A 21,545-nucleotide genomic window follows, 5' to 3' on the forward strand; every position below is an offset into this window, starting at 1 on the left:
GAAGCATTAAAAAAAGAGAGAGACCTCAGCAAGCGAAGGTGGGATACAGAGTGATGATAGAAATTGTATGTTGGAAATAACTAGGAAAAGGCTTTCTTTTAAACAGCCCCAGTCGCGTGCTAAGAACCGACAAAGCTTTAGGAGAGCCAGGCAGGGAGCTATTCCAAGGCTCTCGACTGAGGGGGTTCTCCTTTCCCTCCCGCCGCCTCCGTTGCCCTGGGCTCCTCTCCTAGGAAGTCGCGCCGAAGCAGCAGGAGGCGAAGCCACAGCAGTTGGGAATGGCGGGTAGTTTAAAACCGAGCGAGGGAAGCCTTCAAGCAGGCGCACGCGGGCAGCCGCTGCTAGGTCGGGGGAGGTGGCGCTGCCTCTTCACTAGGGCAACGCTTTGGGGCTGAGACGAGACGGGAACCCTGCTTGCAGCTGCTGCCTCTGCCGCCTTTTCCTCCTCTTTCTCTAGGTAGAGAGCAGCACCCCACTTTTCTCTCTTAGAGCTTGCCCTCAGTTCTCTTCAGTTTTTAGAGTGGGTTGAAATTCATCCCCCTTCCCCTTTTAAATCTAGACTTATTTGCTTCTCTGTAGCAAATTTACTTCCTCCCCCATGTTTGGATGCAGTCCCTTTTCATTACTCCTCCCCCGGCTTTTAGGAGAATTTGGGGGGGATGGTCAAGCTGCTTCTATATTTCAATCAAGGTGACTGAACCCCTCAAGGACTGATTAAGTTCATCCTACTAAAACTGGGGTATTCTTGATGAATTAAGAGACTAAGGTTTATATAAGCGTATTGTTGACTGTATTCTCAAAGTAGCTAAACAATGCTCTAATGTATGTTATTGGATTTCTTACATCCTGGGTGTCCTCCCTGCATTTTACCCCTATTCTCTAGGTTAAAGGGGGCACTTTGATTTTAGCTGTGTGGAAAACCTCATGTGAAGCATCTCCTAGCCTTCAAATTAAACAGGTAAGTAGAATTATGCCAGTCTTCCGGATGGAATAAATGTAGCTACAACCAGCACCTGTGTATCATCAGCTCAGACTGGAGGGGAGTAATTGAGAGTAGCTGTATCTGCCCTTAAAAGCTGAGGGAAAACTTTACATATTTACATTAGGAAAGACTGGTTTCCTCTTAATTCAAAACAAATACAGGCAAAGACATATAGTTTAAAAGCGGGAGGGTTAAAACTTGTTTCAGGGTAAGCAGTTTTGGAAGGCACATGTATGTTCTTAGCAAGTTACTACCTAAAGCAGACCATCTCCTTTAAAAAGATCACATTCCCAAACATATATTCTTGTTTCTTAAAATGCACTCTATAATGTTTTCTATTAGTGTCGAAATTAGACTCTAATATACAAATTTATTTAAATGAGAAAGAAAGGCTGAGGACTGTATTCTTAAATTTTATTTTCTGAGGAATTGTGAGAAATTAGGCAGTTATGTCTCTTTCTTGTTTATTCCTGGCAGTATCATATGTTCCAACCCTAGTGATTCTTCCAGTACTTTTAATTCAGTTGCTGAATTGAGCAACCAGGTAGGTGTGATTCTCATACTTACGCATCTTTTTGTCTAACCACTCTGCTATGCTGTCCAGCTCAATCCAGCAGGGTGAAAGGAGTCAGGAAAAAAGATCCATGAGGTAGTTTTCAAAGGACAGAGGAAATATTCAGGCTGCAGTCTGGCAAAATAAAGTCACTGAAACATAATTGTAGCAGTTAATTCTCTAACGTAATGATGCATTGTGTACAGTTCTTCATTTCCCCCCCTGAATTTGCTGCTAATCATTTTCAATTTTTGATCTTGAGATCTGTTTTGTGAATAACTTTGCTTTTCTATATAACCCATGGCTATATAAAATGTCTTTAAAGTTTAAAAAGACGCTGTAGCTTTTATTCAGAGGAAGGACTGATAATTTCAGTTCTTTGCTGTACTTCAGAAAGTTAGAACTTCAGAATAGGAACAGCGTGTGTGTGTGTGTGTGTGTAAAGTGCTGTCAAATAACAGCCAACAGGGTAGCCCTGTAAGGTTTTCAAAGCAAGAGATGTTCAGAGGTGGTTTGTTATTGCCTTCCTCTGAACAGCAACCCTGAAATTCCTTGGTGGTCTCCCATCCAAATACTAACCAGAGTCGACAGAGTATATCAAGTAAAAAGTAAAAGCAAATAACATTTTCTTTCCTTTCTGCTCCCCATCCCATGTGTATAGAATAGTCGTCATATGTTTTGATGGCAATATGTGTCTCTCTGTGCGTTTTGTTATTGGAAAATACAGCATGCAAATGGTTTAATAACCATGATGAATCTTTCCTTATGAAACATGATAGGGCAGAGGTAAGAATGAACTCCCTTACTTAGTCCAGCACATTCTATTGGTGTCATTAAGTGAAATCCAGATAAGATGGAAGTGATGCTGGCTGGAAGGCCGCTGTTTTGAATGGGATGTTCTTCTTACTGTTGATGGTCTGCAGTTTTCACCAAATCTGTTAAGAGCTTGCAAGGCTTGATGGATTACTGGAGAAACAGGTGTCTACGGCAGCTTTTTCCCAGCTACATCTATGTAGGAAACTGGTTCCCTGTTAGCAGAGGCGTATCTAGGGAAAATGTAGCCCAGTACAAAATCTGAGTTTAGCCCAGTACAAAATCTGAGTTTTCAGGGAGCCCCCCCACCACCATCACGACCAAACAACTTTTTTTGCATCAGGTCAAAAAAGAGAGGGAGAAGGGAGGGGAAGGAGAAGGGGTGTGGGGGGGAGAATTTTTCACACCCCACATGACTAAATGACCACAGCCTGGGGACATTTGACCCCATATGTCCCCTTGGGCGTACACCACTGCCAGTTAGCAGAAGTCTGATCTAGCCATGCTACTCCATACGTTTAGGACTAGATTACTGTAACATACTCTATTTGGGAATTCCCTTGAAGACAATCCAGAAGCTCCAGCTGGTGAAAAATGTGGCAGCTTATTTGTTATCCAGGGCTAGATGGGACCATGCTACTCCTATTCTGAGGTCCTTCGCTGGCTGCCAATTAGTTCCTATGTTCAATTCCAGGTGTCGATACCCACTTTTAAAGCCCTTCATGATCTGGGGCCCATACATTTGAAAGTCTGTCTCCCTGTTCATATTGCCATGTGTCAGCTCCATTCTGCTCACCAAGGTGTATTATCAGTTCCACTGTGGAAGGCATGTTTTTCCATGGTCCAGACTTGGACTTTTTCAGTGACTGCCCCATGTGTCTGGAACAGACTGCTGGAAGAGGTCAGGGGGGCCTTCCTGACTTGCCAGAGACAATGCAAAACAGAGGTGGATTATACACTGGTGCTCTGCGTGCAGCAAGGGAATGTTTCCTTCGCAGCAGAAATTTCTGTACAGATGCACTTACACTTATGGCTGTGAAGCACTGTTGCTAAGAATGGCTGATAAGCACTGTTGATCCCAGAAACCCCATTGTTAGCGAGAGAGAGAACCCCCCAACGTTTCCTCTCGCTTTGGGGTTTTGCTCTTTCCAGGTCACCCCCCCCCCAAAGCCAAGAGTTAAGATTGCTTTTTTTTGGGGGGGGGTAGCCCTTTAAATGTAGTGTTGATATTCCTTATATCAATTTGGTACAGGCTGTTACCATATTTTTTTTTTAGGGAAATGCTGGCTGAATACCTGCACAGAGTGGGGAACCCCCCCAACTCCTTGCATGGGTTGACAGCAGCATGTCCCTAAAAAACCAAAAAGAATGATAGCAGCCCGCACAATATTGATATAAGAAATGTAATGGGCAAAAAACCTCCCACATTGCAATCTTCATTCTTGGCTTGGGCAGGGGAATGATCTGGAATTAGAGGCAGGCTAGCCAGGCAGTGGGGCACCTCCTTGCATGTAAGCGCGGAAATGTAAGGAGACCCCGTTGTGGAGGGGCAAGAAGCAGAGTGGGCAGCACTCCATGCATTGTGAGTCAGAGTGGTTCCAGAAAGCTTTGAATATAGCCTGAACCTGTTGATTGAAGTAGTTGTTTTTAGTCTTGCTTTTAATGTTTGTTTTATTAATCTGTCCTGAATTGTTTAAACGTTGATGTTACCTTTCTCGGATGCCTTGTGGAAAGATGGTATATAACTATTAAACATAAACAAATTAATTAATTTTTGCTAACTGGTTGCTGTTCTGTGATTGACAGAATGCTTCTTTATTCTGCACATGCAGCCAGTCAGCAAGATCCCCTAACAGTACTCAGTGATGACATAATCTCAAGGTTTCAAAGTTATGAATGCAACTTTCAATGCTTATCTTACACATGTTGTAATGTCAGCTGTTTCTGTTCCTCAGCATCTTGAGCAATGCCCACACAGTTGTGGAAAGCTTTTTATTTAACTGCAGTCTTCTTGTAAAGTCACCAGGGTAAGTATAAAATATTACTTTTTGTTAAAGCTTACTACAGATGCTGGCTAGGGTTTAAAGACTTGTTCAACTAATTCTGTTATATCATGTGACCATCCACCCCCCCACCCAATCTTTATTATTTCTACCACCTCCCATCCATCAGTGTTGAATGGTAAACTGCTTTTGAAATGAGTGGGAATTTCAAAAACTATATGTGATTTGACACTGTTTCATTTTTGTGTGTAAAAACTTCCTTTGACTTGCAAACTTAAAGCAGGCTGGATTGATTTAAATCACATAGAAAATATGAATTTGAAAGCAAATTTCCCCTTTTGACATTCATATGGAAGAGAGGGAAATGAAGTTATACACTGCTTTGGGAACCCCATTGAAGAGAAAAGCAGGATATAAATATCTTAAGTAAACACATGTTTTAAACAAGTATGCTGTTATTATATAGAACCCTCAACCGATTTAGAGGCATAATTCAAAATCTTTAATCATATGTCACATGTGCTGTTTGTGGTGCAGCATTTTATCTGCTTAGAGAGAAAACATTGTTGTGAATGGCTGCTAAGCAAGCTTGTTTAGTTAAAGGCTCAGGCTGCCATTATATGCATGTTTATTTCAAAGCAAATCCTGAAATAGGGCACATTTCTGGCAAAACATGCATACAACTGGTCTATAAATATTCAGAGGTTTTGGATGTTGGTAATTACAGAAGCCCCTACCTTATGAGACAGACATTTAATTTCTGTTTGTTTGATAGAATCACAATCTGAGAACTATATTATTGGACCTTGTCTAGTTGGGGAGCATAAAAGCAGAGCTTAATGGATGACCCTAATAAGACACCTTGAATCTTTGGAGCAGTGATGACTTGCTGGTCACTTGCTTCAGTCAAAGCCCACAGTAATAAGCGCATAACTGTATAATTTATGCATAACTTCAGAATATTGTCTCAAGATTCCTTTTCATACATGAAAAATAACTTTTTAGTGTGTGAGAGAGAGAAGTACAGTCTTTAATTTGTCTGCATTCATTTTTCATTTTATTTTAGGTTACTGAAATTTGTGTGTGGAGGAGATAGAATTTTATATATTTTTAGCCATTTTGGCCTAAAGTAGCTCTTTGGATAATGATCACTGTAAACCTGTTCCATCCAATCTGCTAAGAATATTGTAATTTGATTACTCCTGTCTCTTAATAAGTGAAACTGAAATCTTTTGTGCTTTATAGGTCCTTTACTATTCAACTAGAGAGCAGTTTAAAACAACAAACAACAACATTCTAGTTTGTGCATTTCAGTATCGCCTCCTACTGTTAGAAAAGCTAACCCTTGTGGCCTTTTGCTGCATGAAGAAGCACTGCCTACTCTTTTTCCTTAACAGTATACTGCTTTCAGACAAAATGGGGCTGTTCGAAGAGTAAAAAGCAAAACTTGTATGGCATTCAGGGGTGGGGGACCTCACTTTTCTTTGAATGTGCATGATTAGTAAAAGAGGCATGCGGCTACAACTCTGGCTTCCTTATTTACCCATGTAAATAACACGGGCCGCATCCCAAAGATGTGGCTGGCGTCTATAGTTGTCCCAATCTACAAAAAGGGTGATATTACTAATCCTTCAAACTATCGTCCTATAAGCCTATTATCTGTAATTGGCAAACTATATGCAAAACTACTCCTTAGGAGAGTGGAAGATTGGGTCAAGCAAGCAGAAGTAATAGGACCGGAGCAAATCGGATTCACTAAAAATAAATCAACACTGGATCATGTAACAGTTTTAGCACACTTAGCTAGCAAAAGTATAACTCATAATAACCGTAAACTGTTTGCAGCCTTCCTGGATTTAAAAGGGGCATTTGACTCCATATCTAGAGCCCTACTGTGGAGAAAATTGACGGCGTTACACATGGACCCCAGACTACTGTTTCTTATAAAACAGCTACACACTTGCACTAGCTGCAGAATAAGAGCCGCAACAAAAGGACCGCTCACAGAAAATATCATCACAACCAGAGGGGTCAAACAAGGCTGTACATTGGCCCCCACTTTGTTCAATATATTCCTTAGTGATCTAGTGCCAACCCTCCAGAAGGCCAATGGGCATGTTCCCAAACTAAGCACTAAACACGTGCCCGCGTTACTGTATGCTGACGACACCGTTCTTCTTTCCCACACTAAAGTTGGTCTCACTCGTCTCTTAAATTGCTGTGCTGAATATTGTAAGAGGAACGAACTGGTAATTAACTATGAAAAAACCAAAATAATGGTCTTCGCTAGAAGACCCCCTAGTCATACATGGACCATCAATAACAGACCCATAGAACAAGTTAACCAGTTCAAATATTTGGGCATAACTCTTACTAGCAACCTTAATTGGGCGAGGTACATGGGAAATTATGCTCGCTGCAGCTAACCAACAGTGCCCTAGCAATTCAAAGCGTTTCTTTTTCACTGTGGGCCACCAGTATATACCATCCGCATTGAAGGTGTTCCAATGCTAAATGCGGCTCTCAGCTCTCCTATGGAGCACCTATTTGGATCCAGAGCTATAAACAAAAATATAAACACAGCCCAGTCCCGTTTCTTCACACAAAATTATGGGCTTACCAAATTGTGCTTCATATGCACGCAGCCTATGTTTTAGAACTTCGAGACAGAAAATATCATAATATACGATGGCCTGGCTGAGAACTGTCAGATGCCAGCTACGCATTATCCACTATTTGCAGGATCACTCCAGTTTGTTACACCTCATGCTTTCCGACTATACAAATTCTGGGTGGCTGAAACTAGTTGAGGGAAAAATCAACACTCTTAGCTTTTTTTTTCATTAGAGTCGTTAGTCCCTCTTTCCCTATCAGAAACTTATATGGCTGCTTGAAAACTAAGCTAATAGAACAAGAGTGTCGGGATATGATAACAGCTGCTAGGGAAGCGTGTTCCCCAACCCTGCTTATTCCAATTGAACAGGGACACATGGCCAATTATTTACAGTGGATCGCAAGCCTAAATTAAGAAGAGCTTTAACTGCTGGCCAGATTCAATCTAATGCCTTCTATGCTGCTCTATGGCAGATATCCAACAAATTGATAAACAGAGGAGGCTATGTCCATGTGTATGGGTCAGGTGGAACCTTTCGATCATACCCTCTTTTCATTATGTAAGGTTTGCAAAAATCAGAATGTCACAATCTGCACTTATCCCATTTCTGTATAACAATCTAACTGATGCTCTTAAGATACCTGTACTTTTGAACAACATGGATCACAGTGTGTGTGAGAATGTAGCAAAATTTCTACTAACAATAATGAGACGTGAAAGTCTAGGTGAATACCAACCAATGTCTATGTACTATGACCACATATAGCCAGCAGGAGTTTTTCTAGCTTCTGTCCGTATCCGATGGCGTTTAAATTGAGTTAGCTTAGCTGAAGGGAATGTCCTATAGTTACAGAAGGACCATGTATATATTTTAGTATTTAGTATTTTAGTACCAGTGTCTATAATTGTGAGCAATAATGGGCAAATTTTGTATGCTGATTTTGTATGTTTATTTTATGCCAATAAAGGCTTGTGACTTGACTGAAACTTCAAAAGAGGCATGCAATACTGAACAACGGCGACAGAAGTACTTAATGTTGTATACTTATGCAGTGTGAGCCCATATGAATGCAAGTACATCTAAAAGCACACTCTGCAAGTTTAATTCCCTCAACTTTCTATCTCCACATGCCTTTCTACCAAAATACTTCTCTTTCCAACAATGGAGGAGGAGGAGGAGGAGCTTGGATTTATATCCCCCCTTTCTCTCCTTTAGGAGACTCAAAGGGGCTTACAATCTCCTTGCCCTTCCCCCCTCACAACAAATGCCCTGTGAGGTAGGTGGGGCTGAGAGAGCTTCGAGAAGCTTTGACTAGCCCAAGGTCACCCAGCTGGTGCGCGTGGGAGTGTACAGGCTAATCTGAATTCCCCAGATAAGCCTCCACATCTCAGGCAGCAGAGCTGGGAATCAAACCCGGTTCCTCCAGATTAGATACATGAGCTCTTAACCTCCTACGCCACTGCTGCTCTAAGCAGTGAAACCCTAAGCAGAGTTGCACCTTTCTAAGGCCACTTACGTCAATCAGTTTTTAGGAGAGTTTAATTCTGTTCAGGATTGTTCTGTATTGTGTGATGTTATATTTTTACAGAAAGGTAACAATGATAAAGCATAACCAGAATGGCATCTTGTCAGGAACATGGTTAAATGTTTATCATGCAACTCCTTGAAATGCGCATGACTGTTCAAGAACTGACTAAACTGTGCTGAGTGGGGGAGTTAGTAGGGACTTGACTTTGTATGCTTGAAGTTCTGATTTGTAACCTACGTTGAGCCACAAAGAAATGTAGAATATAAATACCAATAATAACCTCCGAAAGAACCTTTCTATAAACATAGAATTACTGCATTCCTGAAGTAAATAAACTATTACGATTAAATTTTAACATAAAATGCTGTATTTATTTTACAGAACATAGCAAGCCCAACACACAAGATGTCAGAAAAACACTCGGTACTATCTAATATTCTTAAAAGAGGCAGGCTGATCTCTCCTGGCAACAGTACAAGACATTGCAGCTTTAAAGATTCTTGCTGTCCTTCCATATTTCATGACAGTGGGTATAATGAATCGTTAAAAGACCCCAGCTTTGACTTCGCCAATGCTGAACATAAGAGAGAACAGAGTGAAATAGGTCCATCTGAGCATTCCAAATATTCACATTCCAGTTTATGCACTTCAGTATTGTCTCCTACTGAGCATGAAAATGTTATCGTTTTATCAGAACGAAGAGATGCTGGTCCACGTATGGACTCCTATGAAACGCCCAAGGTTGCTAAAAAAGACCTGTCACTCCGCAGAAGACTGCTTGTGTCCAAAGCAGCTTCTGTTAGTGCTGTGGGATGGTCTGAGAGACAAGCTTGTTTGGAGAGCAACAGGAAAAAAATATCTGTACCTCACTTCCTTAGTTTTGATGAAAGAGTTTCAAAATCTGCTTTGGATTCTCCAAGGCCACTGAACTACAAGCCTTTGGCAACCAGTACTTTAAAAATTGAAGATCCTTCTCCTAGCTGTCAGAAACTAAGGCATGTGTTTTCACAGCAGAGGACTTCCACAATCGATGAAACAAAACCTCAGGGCAGCCTGTTGTCAGAACCAGCCTGTTTATCTCCAATCCAGACAAACTCTTCCACAAACTCTTTTGTTGCAAACACACCTAGTAGCTTTGCTGACAGTGCTCTTACTAGTTTTAACCGTCAAAGCACTTATGCAGAGTTAGTTAGGACTCCTCAGTGTCCGTTGCCTGAGACCAGCATCGATGGATTTGTTACACCCATCAATAGGCTTATAGAAGGCTTTCATTTTAATACATCTGAGATTAACATTTCCTCAGCTAAAACACTAAGTGACTCGGACCTCTTAACGTCTGATAGCAGCAGCTGTAATTCGCTTGGTTTTGATAAATTAGAAGATTCCTTGACAGATCAAGAGGGATCTTTCCAAGAACTACTTCAAAAACGTAATGAATCACCAGTTGTTCCAAACTCCAGAAAGAAGGTAAGAATAAGAAAGCTGCAGCGTTCAAGAAGACTATCCACTCTTTCAGAATGTGGATCACAATCGGAAAAAGAGGAAGACGGTGCTCTTGCTAATTCAAAATGCAAACAGGAAACAGCAGACGTCTCTATCCGTGAAGATCGCAAATTAATTTTTAATGAGGACAAATACATGGTTTTGAATCTTGGAGACCTAACAAGAACCCCTGCTTTGCAAATGATTCACGAAGTTTTTACGCAAGGTAGAAGTAAAAATACAGAGCGAAACGACCTGTCTAGGAACATAGATGGAACTGACGTGACTGTTTTGAAGTGTATCGTTGCCAGGCTCATTGGCAAGAAAATGGGCCTTGAAAAACTAGACATATTAACAGAATTAAGAGAGAGAGACTTAAAACATGTTCTTGGTATGATTTTAGGTGTCGTGACTGTGGAAGGCCTATGCAGGTAAGAGAGAAAGCAGGTTATAAGTAATCTCTCATTTCTGCCCTCACCCACCCCACGTTGATTCAAACAAACGGAAACTCAGTATATTGGTTGTCTTAATTTAACTGTTTTCAAACTGACGTGTTTGTAAGCTAGGTTTGGGAATTCAGCAATGATGACAACAATATTGTATTGTCATGAACTGAAAGGTGAAGTATGACCAAGGTTGTATGAGAAACTGCTAGCACTAGCTCTTAAAAAGTTTATGAATGTTGGTTGGCAGATGGTGGGGCATCATTCAAAAGTGGCTATGTTAGCAGATGCAGGTTCCCATTCTTTGCTGGGGCCTGGTACTGCAAAAGTATTTTCAGTGCTGCAGCTGATGTAGGCTTGCAAGTGGGACCAAAGTAGTCCCGCACCTTGAACTGTGACATATATGTTTAAACAGCAGCTGATGGTAGTTCTTTGTTTCAGTATGTGGGAAGTAAGCAGAAACTGGCGAGAAATTGTTGTACAAGATAAGCAAGCAAATCGGCGAAGGAAGGTATACATAAAGCAGTTGAGAACAGAAGCTAAGGTAACAAACCCTTGCGTGAGCAGTTATTGAATGGGGTGCTGAAGAGATGGAATAAAGCTCCAGATTTACAGTGGAAAGTTTCCATCAGATAATGAATGTGTCTTGCTGTATAGGTGCGCTTATTGATTGAAACATAGTCTCTTGAGAGTCTAGCTATACCAGGGGTCTGCAACCTGTGGCTCTCCAGATGTTCATGGGCTACAATTGGCCATGCTGGCAGGTCTGGTGGGATTTGTAGTCCATGAACATCTGGAGAACCGCAGGTTGCAGAACCCTGAGCTATATTCACATTTATATTAAAATTGTTGATATTTTTGATTCAATGTAACCAGATGTTACCTTGTTCCCTTCATTTCTTTTACTTGACATGTGTCTTCCCAAAGGTCCTTACTGAGTACTCCCTCCATAATATGATGAACATCAGAAGTGGCAAGCAGGCCTCCCTGAAATGACCAGTACAGAACAACTCCTGTAATATGCAGCCTTACAGGGGCATTTGGTCTGAACACAGTTAACACAGCCTGTTAAGCCCCCAAAAGACCAAAATGTTCAGCATCAGCTTCAGATTAGAATAACAGGAAATCCAGCCACAGATCTGTTAATAGGGAAGAGAAGAATTGAATTAGAAATAAAGTTTTTGTTTAAAGAATTATCCCATGTAGCATTTTTCCTGAAGACTATTGCTCTTCTTCCTTGTGTTATTCGCCCCAATAAGAAAAACATGTGGATATTCCCCATATGCAAAATAGAATCTCCATCCCCTCAAAAATCTTCTGTATTGTGCTGTGGTTCCATGGCAGATGTTCACATTCTTCTGTTATTGCTCACATGGTCTGTATAAAGTTTATGGATAAGAGGAAGATTTATATAGAAAGTTTAAAGGACATGGCTGACATAAAATAGCACGCTGAACCTTAAGTAGATTTTGGAAATAAAGTAGCTTGTGATGTTGACAACTTTACAGAGATGCACACCAGATGCTGAAGATGCTGCCACAAGGCTTTTGTTGGCCAGATTTGCATTAAGACCCGTCCAGGCTCAAGCAAAATCTGCAGTATTACCGATGGCATCCTCTTGGATTGAATTTTTTACACCTGTGGGATGCAGTCCTCTTCATCAATCAGCTAGTAAGCAGGAAGCATATGTAAAGGTAGGAATATGCAACCAGCAGCTTAAACAAATAAAATGTTGCAGAGCACTGCGAAGAAATGTTGAGCAATTAATTTTAGTGGGATATAAATGAGAACAGTAGCATTCAATGTGCTAGAGTGCCACGATTCCCAGCAGCCCCTGATAGCATGGCCAATTGGCCCTGTTGGCATGGGCTGATGGAAATTGTAGTCCATGAGCACCTGAAGGGCCTGAGTTTGATACCTGTGTGCTAGACCTTCACCAATGTCAAACAGTTGCCTCAAGATTTTTTTTTCTTCTGCACAAGTTTTCTTGATTATTTCTTCTTACTGGGTTGGGCCCAGATCAACCTTTCTTTAACGGAATGGAACTTTTCTGCCATCCCTTTTGCAGGTATCCATAAAATGTGGTTCTGGGTGATGGGAGACCTTGAGGAATGATGTGAAGGGCAGACTGCGGCAGAAGGAGAACTGGCAGCAATTGCTTATTTAGTCAGGAAGCCAATCCATTGATTTTTATTATAAAAATATATCTTGTTCATTCCATTGCAAATCTCTAAAAGTACAACGTGGGGTTGAGAAATACAAGCTGTAAAATTCATGCAGGACCAGATCCTAAATCTTGTCTGTTCTTCTGCTATAGGTTGCCAAAACTCTCTTGAGCGATGAAGCCTTAAAACCGTGCCCTAGGTGTCAGTGCCCAGCTAAATACCAGCCCTTAAAGAAACGTGGACTCTGCAGCCGAGAAGATTGTGCATTTGACTTCTGCATTTCATGTCTGTGTGCTTTCCACGGATCAAAAGATTGTTATAGTTTATCTGCTAAACGGCAAAATAGAAAAAATGCTCTTCCGGGAAGTGCCGAAAGCAAAAGAAACCTAAAACGTCTCTAAACAGACTGGAATCAATGGAATGTCTTCCCCGACCCCATCCCCAAATCTGTATGGTAGCTTTTTAACAATTATGCATTTTGAAAGTATTAAGTTATTGTATCCATAGATCAAGCAGATAATTTCCCATATAAAATATCCTAAAATGACTTTTGATACATTTTTTGAAAAAAGTGAAAAAATTTTAAACGTTGCCTCGTGTTTGTCACTTTGCTAGATGCACTTAGTGATATTTCAATAAAGTACTTTCAATATAATTTCTTTGCATATTACTATCCTATTTGGGAATTTTTAATTACACATCTTGCCTCACTGGCAAAGATGCTATGGTACCTTTTAATACTTTTGAAAATACTTTAAAACTTAGTTTAACTGTAATGCATGTTATGTGATTCAAGTTTAAACATTTTTTATTAGAAAATAAGTTTAAACGTTTTTATTAGAAAATAAAATAATAAACTTACACCTGCACAATGGTAAAAACACAATCACACAGACAATTTCAAGAGTCCTAGGATTTAGAAAGAGATGAGGGGATAGGTTTGGAATAGAATAGGTCATTGTGGAAAGGAGTGATAGCTACCTGTCTTGTAGAGGAGTAGGTCCAGAAGAAGACTCCAATGCCCACGTTGAATTCCAAGAAGCGGGTAGAGCCCTGGCACACAGTGCAACTGAACCAAAAGGTGGTCCAGACACACTGGGCAAAGATTGCAGTGAAGGCAGCCAAGCTATAGGAAATTTTAGCCCTCTAGCAGTATTAAGAGACCTAATCTTCCTGAAACAAAGCAAGTTCTCCGGAAAGGGTCAACGCGAAGGATGTTGGATTAATGGCTCAGCCAGAGAGCGTTCAGTGATTAATTAGATTCAGGGTGGAACAGAAGCATAGCTCCAAGGGGGCTGGTGGTGGTGCACCGGGCATGCACCCCTGTGGGAGTGTGGCAAGGGCGTTCTGGGGGCATGACGGGGACGGAGGATGCACCAGTGCACTGGGCACTTCCCCCCCTTGCTATGCCTCTGGGGTGGAATGGATGAAATCACAATTTCAGGGGTTATTGCAATTCAAACTGTTCCCAAAGCAGGAAAAGGAGTGATATGATTAGAGAGGTAATAATAGCTGTCAGGAAGCCTTGATTGTGCCAGTCTGGCTGGCATTTAGCATAGCTTTTGTAAGCAAGGGAGCAGGTAAGCTGATTCCAAGAACAGTGGCTGTTTCTCAGGGCTTGGCCATTGTTGTCCAGATAGCATTAGGAAAGGTGCAGCTGGCTACTATACATTCCAATGAGGGACTTGACCAAACTGATCCTTCTCCTATAGGCAACACAGTACAGGGCTCTGGAGATGGCATCATTTTTGCCTGAATTGGAGACATGGTAAAACACTGCTTCCTAAAAACAGCTCGTCACCATCCTACCACAGGTCAGTCTGGTAACAATGTGTCTTGACTACTGCACCATACTGGCAATGCTAAGGCACAAAGGAACAGTTAAATTATCACACCTGTATGTCTCCTCTGTGCAAAATATAACAATTTTATTTCCTGGGATGTTCATACATAGGCAATAAAGCAAATAATGTATGATATAATCAAGAGTACCATTAAAGTATATTACATGTTTATTTACCATCTAGGTGTGCCGGCTGAAAATAAAACAGACAAAAAGTTACGTTTTGAAAGGTGTACAGGGTTAGATTTTATTATCTGAGTAACCTTTTAAATATATTGTCTCTTTAATCAGTTTTGTATTATAGGCAGGTGATGGACCAACAGATTACAATGAGACCTGGGCATGATTCACTCACACTGTCTTACCCCAAGCAATGTGCTGTAGCAGCAGATGGTTTATGGTAGGTTGTCATGTGCAGTACAATATCTCATCTAGTGCAAAAATGAGGCTTTAGGCAGCTGGTCTTTTACTAGACTAAAGGTCTCTTTTCATTCATATCATAAAATAGGCTCTTGTCTACAATTTGGCAGGCAGGAGCCCTTGGGTGAGGGCTACAACACTGGAGAATTTCATCCCAGATGGATGAAAAGGAGGAATAGAGGACAAAAAGCCAAAAACATGTCATACCTTCCATTGATCCTAGAATGCAGAGGCCTCTTCTTACCTGGAATTTTGGAGGAAGGCTTCTTTCGGGTGAAAATAAAAGGAGAGCCTTGCAGCACCTTAAATGACACATTTATGGCTATGCAGACTTCCTTAGGATTGAGGCCACTTTGTCAGCTGCATGAAGTGATTGCTCCATCAGTAAGTTTTTCTCTAAAGAGAAAGGAAAGACAAATGGTTAATGATGGGTTTTAGAGGCTGTAAATGGTTTTCTTTCTCACCCGCTGTGACAGAAAAGTAAATTACCAGCAATATTATTACAACTCGGAGAAGAGAAAGGGGACTAGAGCAGCATTGTGTGCTGTAAGGCTAATTTCATGCTTGCAGTAATAAAGTTACTCTACTAGAATTTGTATTTCTTGTGTGAGGAATTCAGTTCTTGAAAATTTTGAGTTAGGGAATGTGGGGAGTCTATTACCATTGAAATGACTACCAAACTGGTTAACAATTGGAATATATGAGACTAATATTACAAAATTCAAATATTTTTTATCAAACAACCTGAGCCAAAATTAAATTTTGATTGTTCACATTCTTGCAGGTGTTGGGAAACAATATCCGCTATCCCATCGCAATAGCATTCTGTCTGCTGGGTCCCTTCTTTTAAACTTTGTGTTGAAACTTACAAAAAAAACCACCCTTTTGTTCAGGCTTTAAGTTCCTCCAGTGTCTGTAAGATTGTTCAAGGGGACCCACTTTGGCAACACTACATTTCTACAGCTTTAGATGCATTGATATTTCACATAAAAACTCTCTCGGATGCTCCTGCACTAGGGAACTCCAGTGTCCGTTCTAAGAACCTAAACCATTTTGTTTTCCTTTTGTTTCCAAAATAATGCTAATTAGTATTTGCACAATTTATAACTAGTCAACAGAAAATAGCAAGCAAAATAATTCAACACAGCATTGTAAAAGTGGTTGTTGTGGGTTTTCCGGGCTGTGTCGCCATGGTCCAGCCACAGATGCAGGTGAAACGTTAGGAACAAGATCTACCAGGCCATGGCCACATAGCCCGGAAAACCCACAACAACCAGTTGAATCTGGCCGTGAAAGCCTTCAACAGTACATCTGTATAAGCTTTTATTTATGCTCCATCTTTCTCAAGGCAGCATTCACACGGCTCCCAGAAGGTCTTCAATCCAGAGATTTGCCACACTCCAGACTGCTTAGGTTCAGCCAGGTAGTTGTTGCATGTGCCTCTGTCAGTAGTATCCACGGCTTCCCATTGAAAGGAAAAACCTGTAAAACGTGTAAAGGATTCTTAGTAGAGCGTCCTTTTGTTTTCTGCGAAGCTAAGAATTCTCTATAGAACTTTATTCTTGCACCCAGCTGGGTGGAAACATCTAGTATACTTCATACTTTTGTTTTATTGAATTTCCCTAGTACAGCAGCTGTCATCATCCTTGATCTGTTTAAGGTGCAGGAAGCTGAAAGGGCTCAAGACTTTCTAATCCCCTTTTAGCCGACAGGAACAGGAGAGCTCACTGAAGACTGCCCAAGTAATAAATTATATCTGCATCTAGTATGGAACTCCACAGGGATGCTTGTAACTCTAAGTGACAGAGTATGGTAACGTTGCTGGAAAGCATTTTGTCAGGCTGGCTTTATTCCAACAGTATGCTAGTTAAGCTTCCGGGTGCTGGACTGTTCAATGAATTTATTCAAGGTATTTGCGTTGGAGACAGAAGGAATGATAAGAAATCAAATGTGAGAGCAATCAATTTATTTTGTATTATTTAGCTAATTTACACACACAGCCCTTCTTGTACAAACTCAATGCAGACTGCAGAAAAAACGAAATAAACTGCAGTAGGAGTACGGTAACAGAACTTGGCACAATGTGCAAACAACTGAGCAAGCAAACTTTAAAGCATGAACATACCATAATACAGAAAGTAGGTTAAAAAGTAGATGGTACAGTAAAAGGTTACATACAAAAACATGGCAGTAGACTACAAATGTATCCCTTATAAAGTGATCTCCTGTGCTGTTCCATTCTATAATCCCATTATTCAAATTCCTTCCTGAACGCTTCTGTGAAATTAGAAGCCTCAAGGCCTTTCTGATGTCCTTTATGGGCCATTGCAAATCTTACCCTTTGCAGGGTGGTACCTTCAAAAGGTCTTGGTCACCTGAGTGAAGATGTTACAAGGGGGGTGGGGGTGGGGGGAACACCTCTGTGATACACCTCTAAAGATGCCAGGCACAGATGCAGGCAAAACATTAGAAACAAGATCCACCAGACCACGGCCACGCAGCCTGGAAAACCCTTACAGATGATAGTTTGCCTGCTTCTGATTCCCAGAGAAAGTTGACATGGGAGTTGAACATATCCCTGTGTCTCATGCAAACACAAAATCTGAAACGACATTGATCAGAAGTATCAAACTGATTTGTTAAAAGAGCCAGATATGACATAAATGTGACTTGGTTGGGTCGGGCCCAGAGAGCGGGGTGGTTGCCTCAGTTGCCCCCACAATGGCACTGATGTGGTACCTGGGCTGGTGAGCCCACAGCGGGGTGAGGTGGCTGCCTTGAAGGGCTTATCAGGCCCATGAGCCAGCTAAGACAACCCCACCCCTCACTCCAGGGTTGCTTCACCTGGCTTACGGGCCTGATAAGCCCCCTCAAGGAGCCGAATGTTTGACACCCTTCACATAGATTTTAATTTGGATTACAGTATGCATTATGCATGAAGTCAACTTCAGTGCTTACAAGATGCATACAAAAGAAGGCTTACCAGTAATACTAGGTATGTTAAAATACACAATGGAAAGGCCCATGCCCTTGTTCCAGAAGCAGTCAAAGTTTTCAATTCAAAAATAGAAGCTCAGTTACTATATGGTGTTCCCATTTGGTTGAATGCAGTGGATGACTCTTTGAATATGGTTCAATCAAAATTTTTTTGTAAAATCATGGGCCTTCCAAATTGCGTATGTTATGCGGCTCTCTGCTTAGAACTGGGCCAAGATTCATTGGTCTACAGGGCTTGGTTGAGGGCCTTTAAATTTTGGCTGCACTTGCATTATACACATAATAAGCACTCTCTGGTTCACCTAATACTATCAGATACCCAGAGTAATTCATGGTTCTCACTGATAGAGAGGAAGATCGAATCAATTGGTATACCCCCTGACTCCCTTCTACCTTTAACTTGTTCAGAATCGTATAAATTATTAAAACAAAAATTGTTGGTGAGAGAATGGAACTATTTAACTCTGGCAGCGAGGAAAACTTGTTCACCTTTACATCTATCAATCCCTTTACAACATAACAGAATGGCCTCCTATCTGTATCATCTGACCAATCCAGACCAGAGAAGAGTTTTTTCACTCGCTCGCTTCAATGTTTTCCCTTCTGCCATACTATGAAGTAGATATAACAATCTAGAAATGTGCAAAAGGGTGTGTTCATGTGATGCAAATCAATTAGAAACATTAATTCAGCAATTATTCCGTTGTCCTAAATCGCCAAGTATTAGAGTCAAATACTCTAGGTTGCTTTCTATGATACCTAGCGAGCTGGATGAACTAAGCAGACTATTGTTCTTATTAAATAATTCTGATGCTACATTCTATAAAATGGCTGCGAATTTTCTGCTGGAAATATCCCATAAGCAACAGTATGTATGAATCAACTTCATTTGTTATATGTTGCAAGCTTGTATTTTGATGCTATTTAGATGTGATTTTATACTGTTTATGCCAAATAAAGGCTAAATGAATGAATGAAAATGAAAATACACAATGAAAAAAAATTAATAGCAAATGCCAGGGTTTGGGAGGCACAGGGAACATGCCAGAGAGAAAAAATCCTCTCCAAAAATCCTCTATCACAGCATAGAAATGTCTTGGTTCCAACTGCTTGTGCTTTTCCATGGCTAGAATGAAATTAATTACAGGAGAGTCTATGACATATAGACCAAAGTGATATAAACCAGACAACTCCAACGCCCACGCTTTCCCTCTGAGTACTTTAAGCTGCTGCCAGATGATCTGGTGAGAAACTGAGGGCATTCTTTCATTGTTGTATTTGGATCTTCAGGGAAACTCTGTGCTGAGAGGCATGTAGGAGGGTCTGGAGCAGAGGTACAAACATCTTCTGTTCCCAGGGTGTTTGACATTTCGTAGCTTTACTGTTCGCATTGTTCATTGAGGCATTCTGCATTTCACCACTAGAGGACACTAAGGATTCATCTTCAGAAACAACTCTGGAATCTATTTTGTAATTTTTATGTTCTGCTTGCAGGCTATGCAGTATACTTGCGGAGCATAAAGTGATCATTCGCCAGCCTTGCCTACCGGCTACAGCAAAAGCCCATTTAATGTTGAGGACATGTTTCATTTGACTAACAGTAGCAACCGAAGGCCCCGAGAAGTTTGGGTTTATTTCAGTGATCTTCAGAGCTATCCCAACCAACTCACCTATTGCAGGTGCTGCAGTATAAGTTGGGCTTGAATATTCAACACGAATTAGAAAGAATTTCTCCAGCGTTTGGAGATGTCAATACATTTGTTTGAAGGGGACAAATCCTTGCTTTGTATGATACAGGGCCTGAGCGCGAGGGAAAGAGAGGGAGAGGGTGGCCAAAATGCGCCCCCCCCCCATGTGACCCAGGCGAATGGCACCTGGGTTGTTTGCCCCCTCTGGCCTCCCCTAGATATGCTATTGTCGGCATCTTCCTTGTGATGATGGAATAATCAAGATTAGATCTACCCATGGATGCTCATGGACGGGATTTCAGAAATATTTGGAACCAGGAAAATGCTGCTGCTGCTACTAGGACAACAAGTAGAAGTGGTTAATGGGTAACTCAACATGATTGCCCAGAGACTATGTTGTACTTGGCTTGACCATACTGTGATTTTCTTTCAAAGTAAGCCGTTGAACTCTTTAGAAGGGGGGGGGGGGACAGGATATGTGTATTGTTAATACATTTGCAGACTAAAAGAATAGTTTCTACTTGGCTTGATTTTTAATCTTCTGACTGATTTAAATAGAGCCAGAGACCAAGACATTTGGAGGTTTAAGTATTTGGATCAGTTTCTGTGAATCTCACCCATAGAGCTGGAGAAAATGTTGGCGAGATTTTGAGTGGGACCTTTTCCTTGCAAAAACAGGATGCCAGATAGCCTCCATTAAAAAAAATAGTCAAACAGTGTTTATGGCAATTTAAAATAGCTAAATTCTAGTGTAGTAGCTCAGTAGGGGCCAACAAGATTTTAATGATATAAACTTTGTGAATCAAAGATGCTTTAATCAGATACAAGAATTGAGACCCCTGAGATTACATTCCTACTTGTATCTGACTCTCAGGTTATACACCAATATTGTGTGAGTGTACTTTAATCTAGCTCTTTTACTACAGACTAACATATCTGTTTTCTTAAATTTTCATAGCATAAATTAAGCAGAAGAACTCACAGATTATCTGATCCTTGTACAATAGTAGAGATAGAACTCTCCGGGGCACACCAACTCACTCCCATTTACTCTGGATCAGTGGATCTGATTGGAGTAATGACCACTGGCTAGTTTTGATCTCAGAACAGAAGAAAACTTTTACCTTACTGATTAGTCCTGATCTTGTTTACAAACAGTAGCAGCAACTCTAGAACTTGAAGCCCATTTCCCTGCCAAGATCGACAGCCATTTTTAAAACCAGATTAACACTGTCAAAAAGCTGTTCGCCTATACAGGGGTGAGAATGGGACAAACCTTTCCCCAATATATCCGTCACCACAGCAGCATTATGTGTTATTGCTACTTGGGACACATCACAATTGGGCCTGCATGTACTGAATAAACAACAACCGTGTCACCTCCTCAGCAGACATCAAGGCAGCCTGCATGCACGAGGGGATAACTGCAACAAGTGTGAGCAAAGCCCCAGCGGGAACTCGCGTCACCAAAGCTGCCTTCTTTGCAGAGAAGCTTGCAAAAACGTTTCGACGATTCCGCAATAGAAACCCGGGGCTGCAGAGGGCGCCGCCGATTCTGGCAAGGGAAGAGAAAGATCTCGCGCCCCCTAGAGGCTGGAAAAGTCACGAAGACTTGCCAACTAACAAGCTTGTCGGCTGCGATAACGTTTCTCAAGAGGATTCTTCCCCAGTTAACTCACTGTTTTGGGGGGAAGGCTTTTGCGTGCCCAGAATTTGTAAGCCAAGCCGAGGGAACCTCCTCAGTAGTCAAGAAGAAGACAAATGGTCATTCCTGGAGTCAGGGAAGCTTGTTCTCGTGCATCGTCTGCAGCAGCTCCATAGCAACCCAGCTTTGCTGTGAGACCGCACGAAACTGACCCGCGCCAAGTTTGCAGCAGTTCTCAAAGCCCCAGGCTTTGGGGTTCCCCTCCCCCTCTGCAACCTCTCCACCCGGCTCCCAACGGAGGAAGCTGCTTTGGGCTGCGCTGAGGAAAATGCGTCTTTAACTCAGTGTTTGGGGGCGAAGTGTGTGTT

General features: G+C 41.4%; 1 protein-coding gene across 1 annotated transcript; it reads left to right on the plus strand.

Annotated features, from left to right (window-relative positions):
• Positions 1-344: 344 nt before the first annotated feature.
• Positions 345-13,152, plus strand: FBXO43 (F-box protein 43). Its single transcript, XM_048508290.1, has 8 exons — positions 345-457; positions 884-958; positions 1,460-1,526; positions 4,304-4,375; positions 8,876-10,407; positions 10,861-10,963; positions 11,928-12,113; positions 12,737-13,152. Exons 5-8 carry the CDS (start codon positions 8,900-8,902, stop codon positions 12,983-12,985), a joined length of 2,046 nt encoding a protein of 681 aa, XP_048364247.1. The 5' UTR covers positions 345-457; positions 884-958; positions 1,460-1,526; positions 4,304-4,375; positions 8,876-8,899; the 3' UTR covers positions 12,986-13,152.
• Positions 13,153-21,545: the final 8,393 nt, after the last annotated feature.

This window comes from Sphaerodactylus townsendi, linkage group LG09 (genome assembly GCF_021028975.2).
Source record: "Sphaerodactylus townsendi isolate TG3544 linkage group LG09, MPM_Stown_v2.3, whole genome shotgun sequence".
NCBI classification, from domain to species: domain Eukaryota; kingdom Metazoa; phylum Chordata; class Lepidosauria; order Squamata; family Sphaerodactylidae; genus Sphaerodactylus; species Sphaerodactylus townsendi.

Bases quoted from the DNA above. Each gene is read 5' to 3' on its own strand.
- FBXO43 (XM_048508290.1), top strand. From the start codon at position 8,900: ATGTCAGAAAAACACTCGGTACTATCTAATATTCTTAAAAGAGGCAGG. The intron at 10,408-10,860 runs GTAAGAGAGAAA...TCTTTGTTTCAG, and splicing joins ACTGTGGAAGGCCTATGCAG to TATGTGGGAAGTAAGCAGAA. The intron at 10,964-11,927 runs GTAACAAACCCT...ACAACTTTACAG, and splicing joins AGTTGAGAACAGAAGCTAAG to AGATGCACACCAGATGCTGA.